The following is an 18,238-nucleotide window of genomic DNA, read 5'->3' on the forward strand; positions in this document are numbered from 1 at the left end:
GCACCACCGCCTCGGGTTCTATCTATGAGCAACGACCTTGTTTGAAAAGCAGATTGATGCGTGCGTGCATGCGGGCGTGCGTTGGGGCGTCCGTGCGTAACAAAGACGAGAGCGCGACGGGGAGGCGGACACGCCCAGAAAACGGAGCTTGTTGAATGACTGCTGACTGTTGCTTTCGGCGTGCGTCCTTGCGCGCCGCTATTGGCCGAAGAGGAGGGAAATGCACCCATGCGCTTCGTGCTGTGGGCGGGTAGAAAGCTTGTTTATAACCTCCACGTCTCCGGTGATGGGCGGGAACAGCAGCCACGGAGTGGAGTGAGAGTGAAGGAGGACGAAGAAGACGCCAGGCACCAAGCTGTAGCGGCGGCGGTGGCGGCGGGGTCCGCGGAGGGGGCGAGGCGGCCGTCCCTGGATGCGTAGTGAGCCGCGCATGGACGACCACCTGAGCCTCCTGCGATCACCCCCACCGAGCGTGTGCAAAACACGGGACGACAACCTGGTGAACCACGGCTACACCGAGACGGAGCAGGACGTCATGACCGTTGCGGCATGTGACAACATGTTGGAGGAGTCGGCGGCTCTCCCCGGCCACCACTCTCTGGATCGATACGAGCCGGACCACGAGTGCTGCGAGAGGGTGGTCATCAACATATCCGGCTTGCGCTTCGAGACGCAGCTCAAGACGCTCTCGCAGTTCCCGGAGACCCTGCTGGGGGACCCCAAGAAGAGGATGAGGTACTTTGATCCCCTCAGGAACGAGTACTTCTTCGATCGGAACCGACCCAGTTTTGATGCCATTCTGTATTACTACCAGTCAGGAGGGCGCATCAGGAGACCCGTCAATGTCCCCATTGATATCTTCTCAGAGGAAATTCGCTTCTACGAGCTGGGCGAGGAGGCTATGGAGAAGTTCCGGGAGGATGAGGGCTTCATTAAGGAGGAGGAGCGGCCCTTGCCGGAGAATGAGTTCCAGAGACAGGTGTGGCTGCTGTTTGAGTACCCGGAGAGCTCGGGACCGGCGCGGGGCATCGCCATAGTCTCCGTCCTGGTCATCCTCATCTCCATCGTCATCTTCTGCTTGGAGACGCTGCCTGAATTCAGGGACGAGAACCGCGATTCAATCCCTATGGCGCCGGTGATTAACGGCACCCTGCCCTATTTCATCAGCCCCTTCTCAGACCCCTTCTTTGTGGTGGAGACGCTGTGCATCATCTGGTTCTCCTTCGAGCTCCTGGTGCGCTTCTTTGCGTGTCCGAGCAAAGCCACGTTCTCCAAGAACATCATGAATATTATTGACATCGTGGCCATCATCCCGTACTTCATCACTCTGGGGACGGAGCTGGCGGAGCGACAAGGCAATGGACAGCAGGCCATGTCGCTGGCCATCCTGCGCGTCATTCGCCTTGTGCGCGTCTTCCGCATCTTCAAACTCTCGCGTCATTCCAAAGGCTTGCAGATTTTGGGTCAGACCCTCAAGGCCAGCATGCGAGAATTGGGCCTGCTCATCTTCTTCCTCTTCATCGGCGTCATCCTCTTCTCCAGCGCCGTGTACTTCGCGGAGGCCGACGACCCAGACTCGGGATTCAACAGCATCCCGGACGCTTTCTGGTGGGCCGTTGTCACCATGACCACCGTTGGCTACGGGGACATGCATCCCGTCACCATAGGGGGCAAGATCGTGGGCTCTTTGTGCGCCATCGCCGGCGTGCTGACCATCGCGCTGCCTGTGCCAGTCATCGTGTCCAATTTCAACTACTTCTACCACCGGGAGACAGAAGGTGAAGAGCAGGCCCAGTATCTGCACGTGGGCAGCTGTCAGCCTCTGCCTGAGCCCGAGGAACTGAGGAAGACGCGCTCGTCTTCATCACTCAGCAAGAGCGAGTACATGGTGATAGAGGAACATGGCATCAACAGCGCCTTCAAGCAGCAGCCAAACTTTCCCACCAGCACTCTGAACAACTCGCAGAACTGTATCAACATCAACAAGAAGATCTTCACCGACGTGTAGTCGGTTCTGGTGTCACGCCCGTCAAGAGAGGACGCGCCAAGGGTCGGATGTCATGGAAGCGGTGCAAGATCAGTGAGGGGTTAAAAAAAAAAGAGAGAGAGAGCAAGTCCCGTCGACTCAGAAAATTAGAGTTAGTTTCAGTCCTTACAATAAAAAAAAAAAACAAATTAAATAAAATCACGTATACGGAGGAAAGGCACTCCATAAAAGCCTGCAATAGAAAGCGAACCCGTTGTAGCCGGTAAGGGAAGCTTTAAAACTGTGAAAGACTACAAATGTATACTCCAATGACTTTCACCTTGTATTAACCAGAGTTGTGATTCGTCAGTCGTAGCCGATGTGCATTATCCAGGATCGTTTCGATGTGTTCAATGTGTCTTTAAACACACGTAGTATCTGAAAAAAAAAAAAGTTGACATATATCTATTAGACTGTGCTATGCCTTTATCATGCGTTAAAGTCTAGTCCAAAGTGCTATATGTGTTAAAAATCAACCCCGGTGTAGAGTAGAGGCTTTTAGCCGTGCCGCGTGGGGCCAGTGGACCACCACACTGTGTCTCATCACCCACTCAAGACACATGTGAGACAAAGAGAGGCAGAGCTCTTCCACGCGCACACGCGCGCTTCTCTTTGGATGCCTCAAATATAGCCTGCTGTGATGCAATCTCCATGGCGACGGCCGTTTCCAGGGCAACCCCAACCACCGTTGCCATGGCGCCCCTGTTTCCACAGAAACCTCCCAGATGGCTTGGAAAGCTATATTGAAGATTAGCATCTGAATAGCACGTCTTCAAGGACAGCTGTTGATGACGTTAGGTGTGTTTGCGCGTAAACACCAACGCGCTCATCGAAATTCGACTGTGATGATCCAAATGGTGCCAACTTTAATTATTGGACCAGTCTCAAACCAAGGAAGTGGATGGAGAGGGAGGCGGCCTTCAAGGAATTCTGAATGGACTGTCTGGCTATCCTGGTTGCAATACTGATAGCGCCCAGCAGGAGTTGCTCTTTACCCACCGATGGCACCGGTAAGTACTCGCGCGTTTCCTTTCCATAATTGCACGTTTCCCTTTCACCACTAAAAATGTCTGCGGATTTGCCGCTGCTCTGTGGACCTGCCAATGCAGACATCCTGTTTGTTTGGACTGGTCCCAAAGAGCACGCGTTCAACACTTGGTGTCGTTTGCTAGTGTCTTTTGTTTCTTTGACTATGGCGTGTTTTCACCTTCAGTTGACTTTGTGTATGAACAACATGCCCACTTTGCTGCTCTCGCCACTGCCCCCTGGCGGCCATCATCGCTAGCCAGCAGAACAGGTGGCTCGTATCCATTTGTGACCTTGTTGTTTACCAAAAGAGAGACGTGACTGAAAAGGGAGAGCTCCCCACACATGCATAAGCTAGTTTTTTTTTTCTGAATAGAATATAGTTGGCATCCTTAGAGACCGTATCTTGTCAAATGGTATCAGCTAAAATGTGAGATATTTCTACAGGTCCATAAATATTGGGACATCAACTGAATTCTCATCTTTTTGCCTCCAAACGCCACCATATTAGATTTAAAATGAAACAAGGTGTGCTTTACCTGCAAATATTCATCTTTAATTTGAGGGGATTTTCTTCCAAATTATTTTGGAATTACCACAGTTGTTTATATTCATGCCTTGCATATTTTTAGGAAATCAAAGGAATGAGACAATTAGCTGGTCAGTTGTTCCATGGACGAATTCCCTTGTATTTATTGCTATCAAAAGCATCAGGATGAATTCTGAAATAGGCAATGAGATCATCTTCTTATATTCGGCCAAATGCTTCACACTGCAGATGGACACTGACACAAAGCATAATGTGGAAACAACCAAAGAGTTTGTGAAGTCACAGAAGTGGAATGATACGCAATGGCCAAGAAGCCCATCTTTTGTCCGTGTCCCAATATTTATGGCCCTGGCTGTATGCAGTCAGGTCACTTTCACTAAGACAAATGAGAGGGAGTCTCACAGAATGACCCACATTACTGATTATTCTTTTGTGACCTTGCTTTTCAAATCTTTTCGTGAAAACCTCATCAGCAAAATGCCATCCTCACTTCTCAGGTCACATAAAAGCTCCACTGAGGGGAGATTGTACTTGTTTACCCTCTAATCTGATTGGTCAGGCTGTTGAAATGGGAATCAGCTGGATGGCTTGGCGAGAATACAAATCCAGTGGCGCTCACAGGTCTTCTCCCTTGCCTTTTCTTTCCTTTCTTTTTTTTTTTTGCAACAGTCATGCACTTGCTATGAGTGAACCGGGCGTCTGCTTTTCTAAATGGCAACTTGGCAAGCGAGCTTCTCCTCTCATCTTCTCTTTTGACACATTTGGGAGACACAATTTGGCGACAGTGTCTGTGTTTTTTTTGCTCTCTAGTCTGGGGAAACACTGCAAAATACTTGGCTCAGTTGTTCCAGACCAACATTTCTTTCTTTGCTCCAGCAGTTAGCAACTATTATTATTATTATTATTATTATTATTATATTTCATTCATTTCTTTACAGAAAACGATCAGTGTCTTACAAGCACTCATTTTACATTCACAAAGGCAAAAATTTGTATGAGCATATATTTATATGCATCAAAATTGTAAAGTCGGGGTTTGGGTTTGTTCATGTTCAGAAAGAAGAAAATGGAATTTCTTACTACCACCACATGACTATTAACAATATTGCCTTCCATGTCAGTTTCTCAGGTGGAAGCTGTCCAGGCCGCCTGGAAGACTTGATGCTCCCTCGTGGACTGTCTCTCGTGCAGGTATATTCCAAAAGCAACCTAATAACGTAAAGATAGTGACTGAATATTTTGCTGGCCTTTTTAAAAATCATCTTTTTCTCTCTGCCAGGGATCTAAGACAGTATTTCTGCGGACCAAATGGAGTAAACTTGATTGACAAAGAATTCCCCCTGGAGGAGAATTTCCGTCTCTGCCTTCTCGCTGGCGTCCTCTTACTCGGTGCCTATATAGAAGCTCCACCCTGCCACTTGATCATCTTGCAGACCAAAAGTCAGGAAAATCGCAAGAATTATCCCAAAAAAAAAAACAAAAAAAAAAACATCAGTACAATTGATGACATTTTTTTTCCTATTGAACGCTGCAACAAAATAAGAGGCCAAACTTTTTGAGTGATAAGAAACTGTGATACAAATGAAAGACTGTTAACCACATGCCTTTGTTAGCTCGGTGTGCTCTGTATTGCTAACATTTAAACTACATGTATGTTACATATGATATCTGCTGTTATTCCCCAGGCCTGAATGATTAAAAAAAAAAAAGTGCACGCAGCACAGACATGCAAGCACACAAAGCTCGCATCTGTCCTTGAGTGCTCTGCTGCAGAATGTTGGCAAGGGGAGGCTGCGTATGTCACTATTTGTTCTATGTTACTCTGTGCTGTCTTTAAACATGACCCATTTAACCAGATCATGACTTGCACTGTCTTTATTTCAAACAGCGCATCGTCAGTGAACGATTTATGGACCATATTAACACACTTAAAATGTTACAAATCAAATTGAAGGTCAGAGCTGACATTTTTTTTAATTTGTTACAGAATATTCTATACTGCCAAAAACTATTGTGACAGCCATATGCAATGATACCAAACTGTGGAGAAATATGCATGATGCCAATAAAATGCACAGCTTGCCAAAGGAGTACAGCAGGAAATCACCATAGCAACAAGAGCGAGCTCTTGCTCACGACGTATATATGCACAAAAGGAGAACCCACCGAACGTCTCACATTCTGACCTGTTTACACTTTCTGACATGAAGATGGTTGGCTGCGTGTGTGTGGGTGAATGTGTGTGCGCTTGTGTATGTGTTTACTTCCTGGCAGAGAAACAGTGCGTGATCCCGCAAGCAGACACCGACTCCATTTGGACGGGAGTTAAACACGATCCATGGACCACATTCGTGAGCCAGAATCAGCACAAAACAGACAGCAGGTGGCTCAGCTTGCGGTAAATTATGAAACCGTAACTGACAGTGTTTAGAGATAGCAGGAGAAATTAGGTCATTGTAAAATAAAATACAAAATATGTATTTCAAGGCGCAATGCAAACAAATCAAATCAACAGCCGTCCATCCATTTTCTCACTTGGGTGAGTTGGAGCCTGTCCGAGGCGACATCAGGTGAGAGGCAAGGAAGACTTTGCCAGCCAATCAGATGGCACGATAAGCAGTCATAATCACATTTACGCCTAAGGAGTCATAGAATCCAATCATACATGCCGTGTGACATTAAGATGACCGGATTTATGTCAGATTAGACTGATTCTTGTTTTCTATATGGACCAATAGAGCTCTGAGAGATGTATTGTTTCCAGGAAAGATGATGCTGTTGAGCATGTTATGATGCATGTTAGCTCAGTCCCGCATTGTGACAAAAAAAAGCGCTGTCACTTAGAATACAAACAATCACGCTTGATTAATGCGGTTGTCAGACCACAGCGAGGGTGCATTAACTGTTGATTTGATTGTACTGACCAGACGGAGAGCACTTAAGTACCGCCCACAGCCTGAGGAGCAAACATTTGCCGTGGGAATGATTTCTTCACTTCATACTTGATTCAGAGTCACATTAAGTCCAGTGACTATTTTGTAAATAGTGCAAAGATTGGCTTGCTAACATGTGACCCTTCTTGGCCTTTTCTGGCACTATCTGAAGTATGCACTGGGGGAGGTAGGGAGGGCATGGGGGCAGTGGCCCTCCCTGAAATATGCTTGGACAGCCCCAGGTGCCAGGCTAGATTTTTGAAAAAGGTTTACTTTTGCGGACCCACCAAAAATATATTTCAGTAACAGATAGGTGAATGAGCTTTGCAAATATTGCACCATCTGGCGTGTAACACATCAGCCAATTCAACAAAGACGATATAAAATACACAAACAACTTTTAATCCTACCCGTAGAATTCTTTTAAACGGGGTTTCTGTTTAAGGCAGGAAAGATGACTAAAAGGTACCGTAATTTTCGGACTATAAGTCGCACCGGAGTATAAGTCGCACCAGCCATAAAATGCCCAAAAAAGTGAAAAAAAAACATATATGTATATAAGTCGCTCCTGAGTATAAGTCGCCCCCCCACCCAAACTATGAAAAAAAACCGCGACTTATAGTCCGAAAATTACGGTAATTAAATAGATTTTTTTCCACATATTTTCCACATAGCATTATATGTGCTAATATTGTTTCTCTATATGATAGTATCCTCTAAGTTTCTTTTTTGACCTCCACAGAAGTTGACGCATCGATTGCTCCATCTGAGTCCAGGACTAACAACTGCCAGTGAAAGCGCATCCAGAATCAATAGAGTGCCTTGCCTGTGATGGTAAGGACATATCTCACCATGAGAGCAATGATGGCTATTCTCAACAGTTAAGTAGACTAGACTTGTACTTCCAAGGACAGTGTCTAAATATATGGAGCTGAGGTCTTAATGATAAACATATTAAGCGTTGTTTTGAAATAAAATGAAAAAGCAACATTAGTGTAAACGAATTCCAAGGTAATAATAATAATCCATAATTGGACAGTGTGTGCATGTCTTGTTATGAATGATCACCTGCTGCAGCGGCAGTAGAGGTCATCCAGAACTCCTCCCCTGCAGTGTGCTGTCATAAGTTGGATCAGCGCCCTCTTCTCACCTTTTCCATGTCTCACTCCTCCTCCTCCTCCTCCTCCTCCTCTCCTCTAAATGTCCTCCTCTGTTAATGAAGGAGGAGAGGAACTGCACAACCATCATTAAGATTATTTATTATTCATGCTATACTCTTAGCACGTGTAACGCCCTCATATGCCCGCAAACATTAACATTAGATAAATGTGCAACATTAAGGACATAAAATAGTATTTAGACAAGCTGTCAAAAGACAAAATTGGACGGCTGCCAAAAATAAGAGTCTGAGCCATGATCATTAATTTTCTACTGCTTCTCCTTGTCAGGGTACAAACAGGAGTGGCCAAATAACCATTCACACTCACATTCAGAATTTAGACTCAAATGAGGCTAAAATGTATTTATGGATAGGAAATTGGAGGAAAGGACATTCAAAGTCCACACAAAAGAATTTCACCTCGGCCCTCATGCATAGTGGGCCATCAATCATCTCAATGACCCTTATGAAAAGACAATGAATTGGACATTGGCATGCAGGCTCCATTGACCCTCCATATAAAGATGAGCTTTTTCTTCATTGACATTCAAGGTTGGTGCTGGTTTAAGAGCTTCTGCCCATCAATCAGTCCTCATATGTGAAGTGTCACCTGCTCTCCACATACACCTTCAGTCTTAGTGCAAAACTGATTGCTAGTGATCAATGAGCTAATGTTACATCTTTGGCGGTCCTATATGTCATCATCCTGATCAGGACGATGACACGTTGATTGGAGCAGGGTTGCCTGTGCTTGGATTGTGCAGAATAGCAGAGCAAGGAAGATGGCTGGAACATGCTGTAGCCCTCCTCGAGGGAAACTATAATTGCAATGTGGCCCACAACAACAATGACCTTGAGTTTTGGGCAGTGGTGTAGCCAAGCCGGGGCAAGCCGGGGCGAGCCGGGGCGGCGCCCCGGTTAGGACTCCCTGCGCCCCGGTTGAAAAAAATCGAGCTTTTTCGATTCTTCATTTTCATGCCGTTTTTTTCTTTCGGTCTTGCGCGAATGTGCTTGCGCTATTCTATGTGCGCGAATCGCGATGTTATCCATTCACCGTTTGCCTCCCGGACCCGGATGTTGTTTTAGCGATCAGCGAACGGCGTGGGTGATGTTCGATTTTTTTTCTCCTACATGAAGATGAATAAAAAGCGAATTACCGATTTCTTTGGGTTAGGGTTGGGTGCAGCAGTGCCTCTTGCGAGAGGTCTTTTTCTGCTATGAAGCGAGTAAAGAGCTACTTGAGGTCTTCAATGACTGAAGAGAGGCTGCATGCTCTATCTGTCATCAACATTGAGAATCAGCTGCCTATTGATGCTAATGCAATTGTTTTGAAATTCGCAGCCAATGATGGAAACAGGCGACTCCTGTTGTATTAAGCTTTACAGTTAAATATGATACAGTTGCTTTCTTCTACAGTTCCATTCTGTTTTTTATTTCGTGGTATTCTTGTAACTTTTTCTTATAGCAAGTTCTATTCTGTTCAGGTGTTTTTCATGTTTTCTGTTCCTTTACAAAAAGTTATTGGTATAGCTTGATTTTTATTAGCATGACTTGACTGAATTCAGAAACTGATCATTCTAATCAGCACTCCTTCCCTTATAGTAGTGACTGTGTTTTCTTAGAATGTATATTACTAAATCAACCCAAGGTGGACTATATTTTTGGCTCATATATTTTTCATATTCATTATAGCAGTGTATTTGTTATTCATTGTAGTTATTGAAGTAAAATACTGAATCTCAGTTATGAATCTCTCTTATGTTGCCTGGATTTCATTATGCTATACCACTCCAATATGAATGGATGTTGTAACTGCTGATCTATGTTCAATAAACAAGGTTGTACTTCTAAGAAATTCCAAGTTATTACTGATTACTGAGTTGATTTATTACCCTGGAACTATATGTTAAAAATATAAGTTTTTTACATTGAAACATCTGGTTGTGGGGCCTGTGGGCGCGCGCCCCTACTGGAAAAATTCCTGGCTACGCCACTGGTTTTGGGAAACACTTTAAAAAAAAACTAACTACATATTCTATGTTCCTTCTTTTATATTAAATTAAGTTTAGTATTAAGTCCACAAATAATTGTATTTAAATTGGTTGATACATTATCAGGGGTGTCAAACTTATTTTTGTCGCAGGCCGCATCATAGTTATAGTTTCCTTCAGAGGGCCATTATGACTGTCAACCCAAATAAATTTCTATGTCTAATATTATATACAGCAGGGCCTCTCGAGGACCGGACTTGGGCTCCGCTGAGATACAGTACACAACAAACAAATACGTAGTTTTGAAATCAGAGATTAGTAAAAACTGTTCAATTTTCAAAAAAAAAAAAAAAAAAAAATGAATGGCAATAAAACGTGCTAGTGTTAGAGAAGACAATTTGTAATTTTAGTATTGACACATCAATGGAAAATTTGTCTTTGTGGCCAAATATAATTACACTGTGTCCCAAATTTGGCCCGCTGGCCCGAGTTTTGACATAGCTGCATAATATTTGTTCTTAATTTATCATTTGGATTTTGTAATTTTGCCTTAAACGTGACTCAATGGCACCATGTACATTTTGAGTAAAATAACCAGAGGTTATACCAGGGGTGGGCAAACTTTTTGACTTGCGGGCCGAATTGGGTTCTAAATTTTGACCGGGGGGCCGAACCAGGAGCAGATGGATGTAGTGTTTGTGTGAAGTAATATAAATGACATGTAAAAGTCATTGCATAAAAGGTTTTTACTTTTAGTAGATACCAAAGCATGGATATTAAAAAAAAGCTTTTTGAAAACAAATGCATTTATTAACAGCATTAAAAAAATATTTCACCAAAAAACTACTATCAGTGATTCTTATTAAATACGACACTGTTACGATGAATAACATTTTCCATCACTTCAGCGCCTGCAGGTCAGATTTATGAAATATGTTTATCTAATGAGGCGAAATCACATCCAACGGCAAACATTCTGACCAAATACATCATCTTGAAGAATCAGTGAAAGAATACATCTAAATAAAGTAATAAAGAAATCAATAGTATTGTTGGTTTCCCTTTTTGGCTAGTGCATCATAGTCTGGAGTAAAATTTGTTGTGGTAATTTTTAGGATAGAGCCGAGGTGTCGGTCCGTTAACCTAGATCTGTGACGGGCTTTGTTGACGTTCATGTGGCTGAACGTCTTCTCACACACGTAGGTCGAGCCAAATTGTGCACTCTTTTTTAACATTCGGCACTCACTGTCCACCTTTCTTTTCTTCGGGCCACTCATTTTAATGGAAGGATTCCAGGGGAAGGTTTGTGGGTGGCATTAGCGTAAAACTGTATCTGAAAACTCAGCGCGCGAATTACGAGAATATTGACGTCACAGCCTACACTCGAAATTCGGCACTGATAGATGAAATTACTACGTACTACTGAGTACGCACGCACACGCACTTGTGAGTGTGCACCGAGCTTTCTGACACGGCTCCCGGGAGTAAATGCGCGGGCGGGCGCTTCCCCATCTACTGGGGAAACATAGTAATTGCAGGGAAAATGACCCCAAAAAAATTAATAATACAATTTATTCAGGTTTGGCGGGCCGGATTAAACGGCCCCGTGGGCCGGATGTGGCCCGCGGGCCGTAGTTTGCCCACCCCTGGGTTATACTCTCATGTTACTCTGAACAATGCAATTTGCTGAGTTGCTGACAATGTTCTGTTTATTTACAGACCTCCTCACTGTATCACAGTCCACTAATTACTGGCCAGACCTGTTAGGCACATGCAGGCATACACACAAGTCTCTAATGCAATCATGAAGTACAATTGCTGGAATTCATGTGCACATGCAGCGATTACATCTTTCAACCCCTGCTTGGAAATGCGGCAACTGGAAATTCAAGAGATTCAAGAGATTCAAGAGTTTTTATTCGCCATGTTTGAGCGTGCCAAACAAGTTATTTGACTTCGGTAAAACACACCCTCTGTTCAACATATAGGTGACTAACAACACTCAGGACATGTGAATAATGGCAAAAACAGTGTAGACAAATTCAAAAGGTGTGAAGAGCAGGATGTTATTGCACAGTAATGCCTCTGAGACTCTATGAGTGGTGTGAGTTCATCAGAGCAACAGCCTGGGGGAAGAAGCTGTCTCGGTGTCTGCTGGTTTTGGCGTACCGAGCTCTATAATGCCGTCCGGAGGGGAGTAGTTCAAACAGACTGCAGCCTGGGTGAGAAGGGTCTATAGAGATGTTCCTTGCACGTTTCCTGGTCCTGGACAGGTACAAGTCTTGGATAGATGGGAGGTTGATTCCAATGATCTTTTCTGCAGTCCTGATTGTCCGTTGCAGTCTGTGCTTGTCTTGTTTGGAGGCTGATCCAAACCAGACAGTGATGGAGGTGCAGAGGACAGACTGGATGATGGCAGTGTAGAAGGTCTTCAGAAGCTCTCGCGGCAGGTTGAACTTCTTGAGCTGTCTCAGGAAGTACAGCCTCTGCTGGGCCTTCTTCCGGACAGAGTCTATGTGGCCGGTCCATTTCAGGTCCCGAGAGATTGTGGTTCCCAGGAAATCTGAATACACAAGCCAAAGTGCTATTGAATGAGAATGTTTATCCAAACACTAAGATTTAATTGGCTCATTAATCTGACAGCCAATTTAATCCAGCCAATACTACCTTTTTTCATATTTGTGAAAATCAGAGAGCGAGAGAGAGAGAGAGAGAGAGAGAGAGAGAGAAACCTTGAGAAAGGGCTGCAGATGGGGGAATCCCCGTTCCAATATGTCGCTATAAAATGTTAGTTGCAATAATGTAAGAGCCCATTTAATGAAATCGTTGAAACAGTAATCCAAAAAAAGTAATTTTCCAGCCTGCACATCCATCCATCCATTTTCTGAACCGCTTAGTCCCCACGGGGGTCGCGGGAGCGCTGGAGCCTATCCCAGCCGTCATCGGGCAGTAGGCGGGGGACACCCTGAACCGGTTGCCAACCAATCGCAGGGCACACAGAGACAAACAACCATTTGCACCCGCACTCACACCTAGGGACAATTTGGAGTCTTCAATCGGCCTACCAAGCATGTTTTTGGGATGTGGGAGGAAACCGGAGTGCCCGGAGAAAACCCACGCGGGCCCGGGGAGAACATGTAAACTCCACACAGGGAGGGCCGGAGGTGGAATCGAACCCGCACCCTCCTAACTGTGAGGCGGACGTGCTACCCAGTGCGCCACCGAGCCGCCCAGCCTGCACATTGTACTTAGAAATGGCGAAGATGAAAACATAAAATGGTTAATGTTGCATCAGTTTTTGTGCATACAGTACAGAATAAAATCAACAATTTGTTTCCCCTCTGGATTTAGCGACGCTTCCCCTTTAACTTGAACCACTTGAGTGTCGGGAAAGCGGGGTGGGTGAGTGGGTGGGGGCGCAGCAGTGTGGGGCGAGGCGCGCCATGCAGAAGCTCTTAGTATGCGCCGCGATGCCCAACTGCAGCCCACGCAATTCCATGGTGGTGGATGTAAATGACAGATGAGAGACGCGGGTCGAGCAGGCAACTCCACACGACCGCGACAAGATGGCACAATCGCTAGACATGCGAGTCAAATAAGGAAAGAAAAAAAAAGAGATGACCACTCACCGCCGTCACATTAAGAGGAGCCAAACTGGATACAATCTCGTTCATCTGCGCATCAAGCGAATCACGGTGAATTCCTGCATGCGTTTAAGCTCAAACGATAACAAATAAAGCTTAGATCTGCTTTGATTCGTGCATGGACATGGCTGGATCAACAGAAAAGGGTTGCAAATGGCTTAAGCATGTTGGGCACCTGTCACTTCCAACTCATTCTCCCTCCTTCCGTGTGCCAATAATCATCAACAATCACATTTGGCATTTAATGTGGGAGTGACCCAGTGCATGAACTTGGGTAGTAAACATTTTAACCTCAGTGACGTGGAACCATATGTGTTGTCATACGGACATCCACGTACAGAAAATTTCAGCGGAGGATACAGTTTATGGATTGCAATCACAGGTATACATAATGACATCAGCATGGGGAGGGGGGGGTGTTCACAGCTTCCCGAGCTGAAGTCTGCCGGTATGATGCTTGAAGAGTAGTTCTGCCGCTGCATCTTTCGCCACGCTGAATAATAAACTCTCTGAAGTGACATGCCTGAATTTGAATGTCACCATCAGCACTCCAACCTGTAGGCTGCATCTCGGTATGTATCCGTGACGGGAGGTGAGGGCGGTAATTCCTGCGTCCTCATCCCTCATACCCCTCACTGCCTTGCTGCAGAGTGCAAGATTTGGGTGATGTATGGCTGGAAGAAAAGGGAAGCTGCTGGCTGGACGGCGAGGGGTGACTTTGGACACTTCTGCTGGTCCTGTTGTGTTTCGCCACCGTCGATTGTAAGCCAGTCTTACAAAGGCACAGGTATTGGACTTTTTTATAGCACACAAAATGCAGATAAAATTAAAACTGATACACATGAGCAGAGAGAGGAAAATAATCTGAGAGATTGTATGGAGCACTCAGCATATAATCGGATCTATCGGTTGTAATTGCAGCCTGTGAAAGCTGATACGATATTACTGGCTGGCATATTGATCCAACTGCACGCTCATGCAAGAGAGAACTCATAACCCAATACTCAGAGACAAAGTGGAGCCGATGTGCTCAAATGGTCGGGCCCCACCTTGCTTGTGTCTTTCAAATGCCCCCGCAGACTTGCTTGCCTGCAGGAATGTTTGACAAATGCGGTCTTTCGGGGCGTTACTGTCAATATTAGACAGTAACCAAAATCAATCAAACCAAAATGACATGTGTTTCCTTTTTCCTACCTTCTAGATCTTTATAGGCGTATCTCCTGTGGCCAAACGTGGCCCCGCCCCATTTAAAAGCTGCAGGTTCCATCGCCCTCCAGCATGACGGTTGCGACCAGCGACCCGGCAGACGAAGCGGCCGCGCATCCCGGTCAGCCGCACGACCATTACGACCCGGAGCCAGATCATGAGTGCTGCGAGAGGGTCGTTATCAACATCTCGGGCTTACGCTTTGAGACGCAGCTCAAGACCCTGTCTCAGTTTCCAGAGACGCTTCTCGGTGATCCTAAGAAACGGATGAGGTACTTTGATCCACTTCGGAACGAGTACTTTTTTGACCGCAATCGTCCAAGCTTTGACGCCATTCTTTACTATTACCAATCTGGAGGGAGGCTGCGCCGGCCCGTTAACGTCACTCTTGATATTTTTTCCGAAGAGATTCGCTTCTATGAACTGGGTGAGGAAGCTATGGAAATCTTCAGGGAGGATGAAGGTTTCATAAAGGAAGAGGAGCGACCATTGCCAGAGAATGAGTTTCAGCGACAGGTGTGGCTGCTCTTTGAGTACCCCGAGAGCTCAGGTCCAGCTCGGATCATCGCCATCATCTCCGTCATGGTGATTCTCATCTCTATCGTTAGCTTCTGTCTAGAAACACTGCCAGTTTTCCGAAATGAAGACGAGGAGTACAATTATCCCTTCCAACCCAATTCCAACATCACCACCACCTACGAGACCTCGCCGTATTTTACTGATCCTTTCTTCATTGTGGAGACCCTGTGTATCATCTGGTTCTCGTTTGAGTTCCTTGTTAGATTCTTTGCTTGTCCCAGCAAAGCTGGATTTTTTGGCAACATCATGAACATCATCGACATCGTGGCAATTATTCCGTACTTCATTACCCTTGGCACAGAGCTGGCGGAGAGGCCGGAGGATCGAGAGGCGGGACAGCAGGCTATGTCCTTGGCTATCCTCCGTGTTATTCGTTTGGTCAGAGTCTTTCGCATTTTCAAACTCTCCCGCCACTCCAAGGGGCTGCAGATTTTGGGGCAGACTCTGAAGGCCAGTATGCGCGAGCTGGGACTCCTCATCTTCTTCCTCTTCATTGGCGTCATCCTTTTCTCCAGCGCTGTTTACTTTGCTGAAGCAGATGAGCCCGAATCCCAGTTCAGCAGCATCCCAGAGGCCTTTTGGTGGGCAGTGGTATCCATGACGACCGTGGGCTACGGAGACATGGTCCCGACAACCATCGGAGGAAAGATCGTGGGCTCTCTTTGCGCTATCGCCGGCGTTTTGACCATCGCGCTACCAGTGCCGGTCATTGTGTCAAACTTCAACTACTTCTACCACAGAGAGACGGAGGGCGAAGAACAGGCTCAGTATCTAAATATCCAGAGTGTGCCTAAAGCCAGCTCAGTTGATGACCTGAAGAAGACCGGTCGGAGTGGCAGCGGGTCAACGCTCAGTAAGTCTGACTATGTGGAGATTCAGGAAGCTGTCAACCACAGCGCTGAGGACTTCAGACCCGAAGGCATGAAAACGGGCAACTGCACTCTCGCCAACACCAACTATGTCAACATCACCAAGATGCGCACGGATGTATAATGTCAGTTATAGGTGTTGATTCGCCTGATGTGGAGTCTGCAGAGACTGGGAATGGGAGAAAAAGTATGGCCATAGATGACCAGTATTTGGAAGGCCAGAGCAGATGATTCGGCGCAAAGGTCAACAGGAGAAGACCTCACGATCGCCCGTATCGAAGGGACCTGGACCACATCGTCCTTCTGGGATATCATCGGCTTCTGCATGGTAATAGTCTTACTTTCCTGACAGTAGTTATCCAGCTGGCAAAAGTAGCCAAATAGTAGCCTAAGAAGTAATAATCATTAGAAACCATCGAATGAGACGAAGACGACAACGCTCAATCAGATCATCGTAATGTTCATTTCAATGTAAATTAGGGATTACTTGAGTACAAATTGGTTGTTCCGACTGGTCAGAGCACAGCAACCCTGTCATGGGAACAACCGAGAAAGATCCTCATACCTGATTACTTGACGATTAAAATCTGTAGGGCACTAACATTCCCCCTTGGTCTTGTCCAGACCACTGGTCTCTGCTGAGCCTAACACAATGGACCACAAGGAAGTGCTGAATCTGCGAACCGCAACAACGCATTACCTTTTCCCCCTTATCCTCAGTGCTGCATTAGTGGGTATGCAGTCGTGATGCATTACCAAGCCTGGTTTGGTTTTTAGTCAATGCAAACATCTCTTCAAAGAGTGAATGTCTCATACGTGAATCACATTTCATCAGGTGATATTTTGGCCTGATTCTATGAAATGAACAATACGGGATACAAAAGTATGTAAAGCGCATTCAACATTAGTGCCTATTTGCGTATTTTGTGTTTTGTTTGTTTATCGTTGTACCTTTAAGTGTCTCTTTAACTGCCACACAGACCAATTGCTACAGAAATACTGCGTAGTTTAACACCACTGCCCAACAAAAACAAAGCTGTTCTTAACTTCATAGCATTCCATCTTTGTAGAAATGGACACAATGTAAAATTGCAACAATGTGGTGATATTTTTGCATTTTTTTTAGTAATGCTTGCGGCAGCTGAGGTAACTACTTAAATGTATCGCTAGTTAAGACGCTCAGTGTATTAACCCTACAAGCCCAAGGAAGCATGAGTGACAAATGATTAATAATAGAAGAAAAATTAGCAAGCTTTGTAGTAGTATGCTTTGGCATTCAATACAGTAATAATGAAATTATTTTATTTGCTCGCTGTTATATATTGGAAGAACGCATATGTCCATAAATTGGTCATATACAGTATAAAGCGCTGGAAAAATTTACAAGATGAGATTTGGCTATATATAAATAAATGTTTGAGTAAAACGAAAATTTTCTGAGTGATTTTAAAAACTTATGATGACCTAATAATCTGATTATTTGCAGAAAAATTGAAATGGTGAAAATAGAGAAAAACATTCTTTTGATCTCTCAATTTTTCTAGAGCATATATACTATATACATACTACATAAAGGTTAACAAGAAACCAAAGACAATCATAGCGCCACCTAGATTGCCATCTTGGGTTGTAAAATAGATGCAAGTTCAGCACTTCTAAAGTACACTTCAATGTTTGTACCCGTGCACTTTGAACAATCGTTCCGATGGTGCCCATGAGCTTTTGCAAAACTAACTTACATTTTTCATCAGCGTTGATCAAACTTATGCTATCCTGCTTTTGTAGTGCTGCATGTCTTTGGACGTTATCATTGTAGCATGCATCAATATGAATAATATTAGCAGATGGACTCAAATATACTCCAATGTATTTATGGGCACCGGCGTAATATGGAGAATGTGGAAGACATGAATGTTTTGTTTCATGATTTCAGTGTGGAATACGTCTTTGCTTTCGGTCAGTGACATGAGCTTCGAGCCACGTGAAAGCACTCATTTTGCCAATTCAGGAAGACAAAGGTCGACGAGCATTATGGCAGAAAACACAATTGCCGATGTCATTGTTTTTCTTCAGTCAGGTGTGTCTCCATCAAAAAGAGTCTGTCAATGAGGGGAAAATATTGCACAGCTTGCATACGGCGGTGCAAAACGCCCAATGCCGTTCTTTACTCTTCAAATTCATCGCAGTGCACTGTTGACAACGTGAATGTCATCATTGGGCACAAGTACACATACAGAGCACAATAAAGTAGTGGT

General features: G+C 45.0%; 2 protein-coding genes across 3 annotated transcripts; both read left to right on the top strand.

The window, feature by feature from the left end:
• The first annotated feature begins 66 nt into the window (after positions 1–66).
• On the top strand, positions 67–5,459 carry LOC119117205 (potassium voltage-gated channel subfamily A member 3). Its single transcript, XM_037243377.1, has 3 exons — positions 67–3,036; positions 4,724–4,793; positions 4,882–5,459. The coding sequence occupies exon 1, from the start codon at positions 413–415 to the stop codon at positions 2,006–2,008; it is 1,596 nt and encodes a 531-aa protein (XP_037099272.1). The 5' UTR covers positions 67–412; the 3' UTR covers positions 2,009–3,036; positions 4,724–4,793; positions 4,882–5,459.
• Positions 5,460–13,106: 7,647 nt separating this feature from the next.
• Positions 13,107–17,399, top strand: LOC119117270 (potassium voltage-gated channel subfamily A member 2-like). 2 transcript variants are annotated; one of them, XM_037243483.1, is made up of 3 exons: positions 13,107–13,380; positions 13,876–14,116; positions 14,531–17,399. In XM_037243483.1, exon 3 carries the CDS (start codon positions 14,608–14,610, stop codon positions 16,105–16,107), a length of 1,500 nt encoding a protein of 499 aa, XP_037099378.1. In that variant the 5' UTR covers positions 13,107–13,380; positions 13,876–14,116; positions 14,531–14,607; the 3' UTR covers positions 16,108–17,399. The 2 variants fall into 2 exon arrangements, with proteins under 2 accessions (XP_037099378.1, XP_037099370.1); XM_037243475.1 differs by having other exon boundaries at positions 13,979–14,116.
• The last annotated feature ends 839 nt before the right edge of the window (positions 17,400–18,238 follow it).

The sequence above is a fragment of the Syngnathus acus genome, chromosome 2, assembly GCF_901709675.1.
Source record: "Syngnathus acus chromosome 2, fSynAcu1.2, whole genome shotgun sequence".
In the NCBI taxonomy this organism is placed as follows: Eukaryota; Metazoa; Chordata; class Actinopteri; order Syngnathiformes; family Syngnathidae; genus Syngnathus; species Syngnathus acus.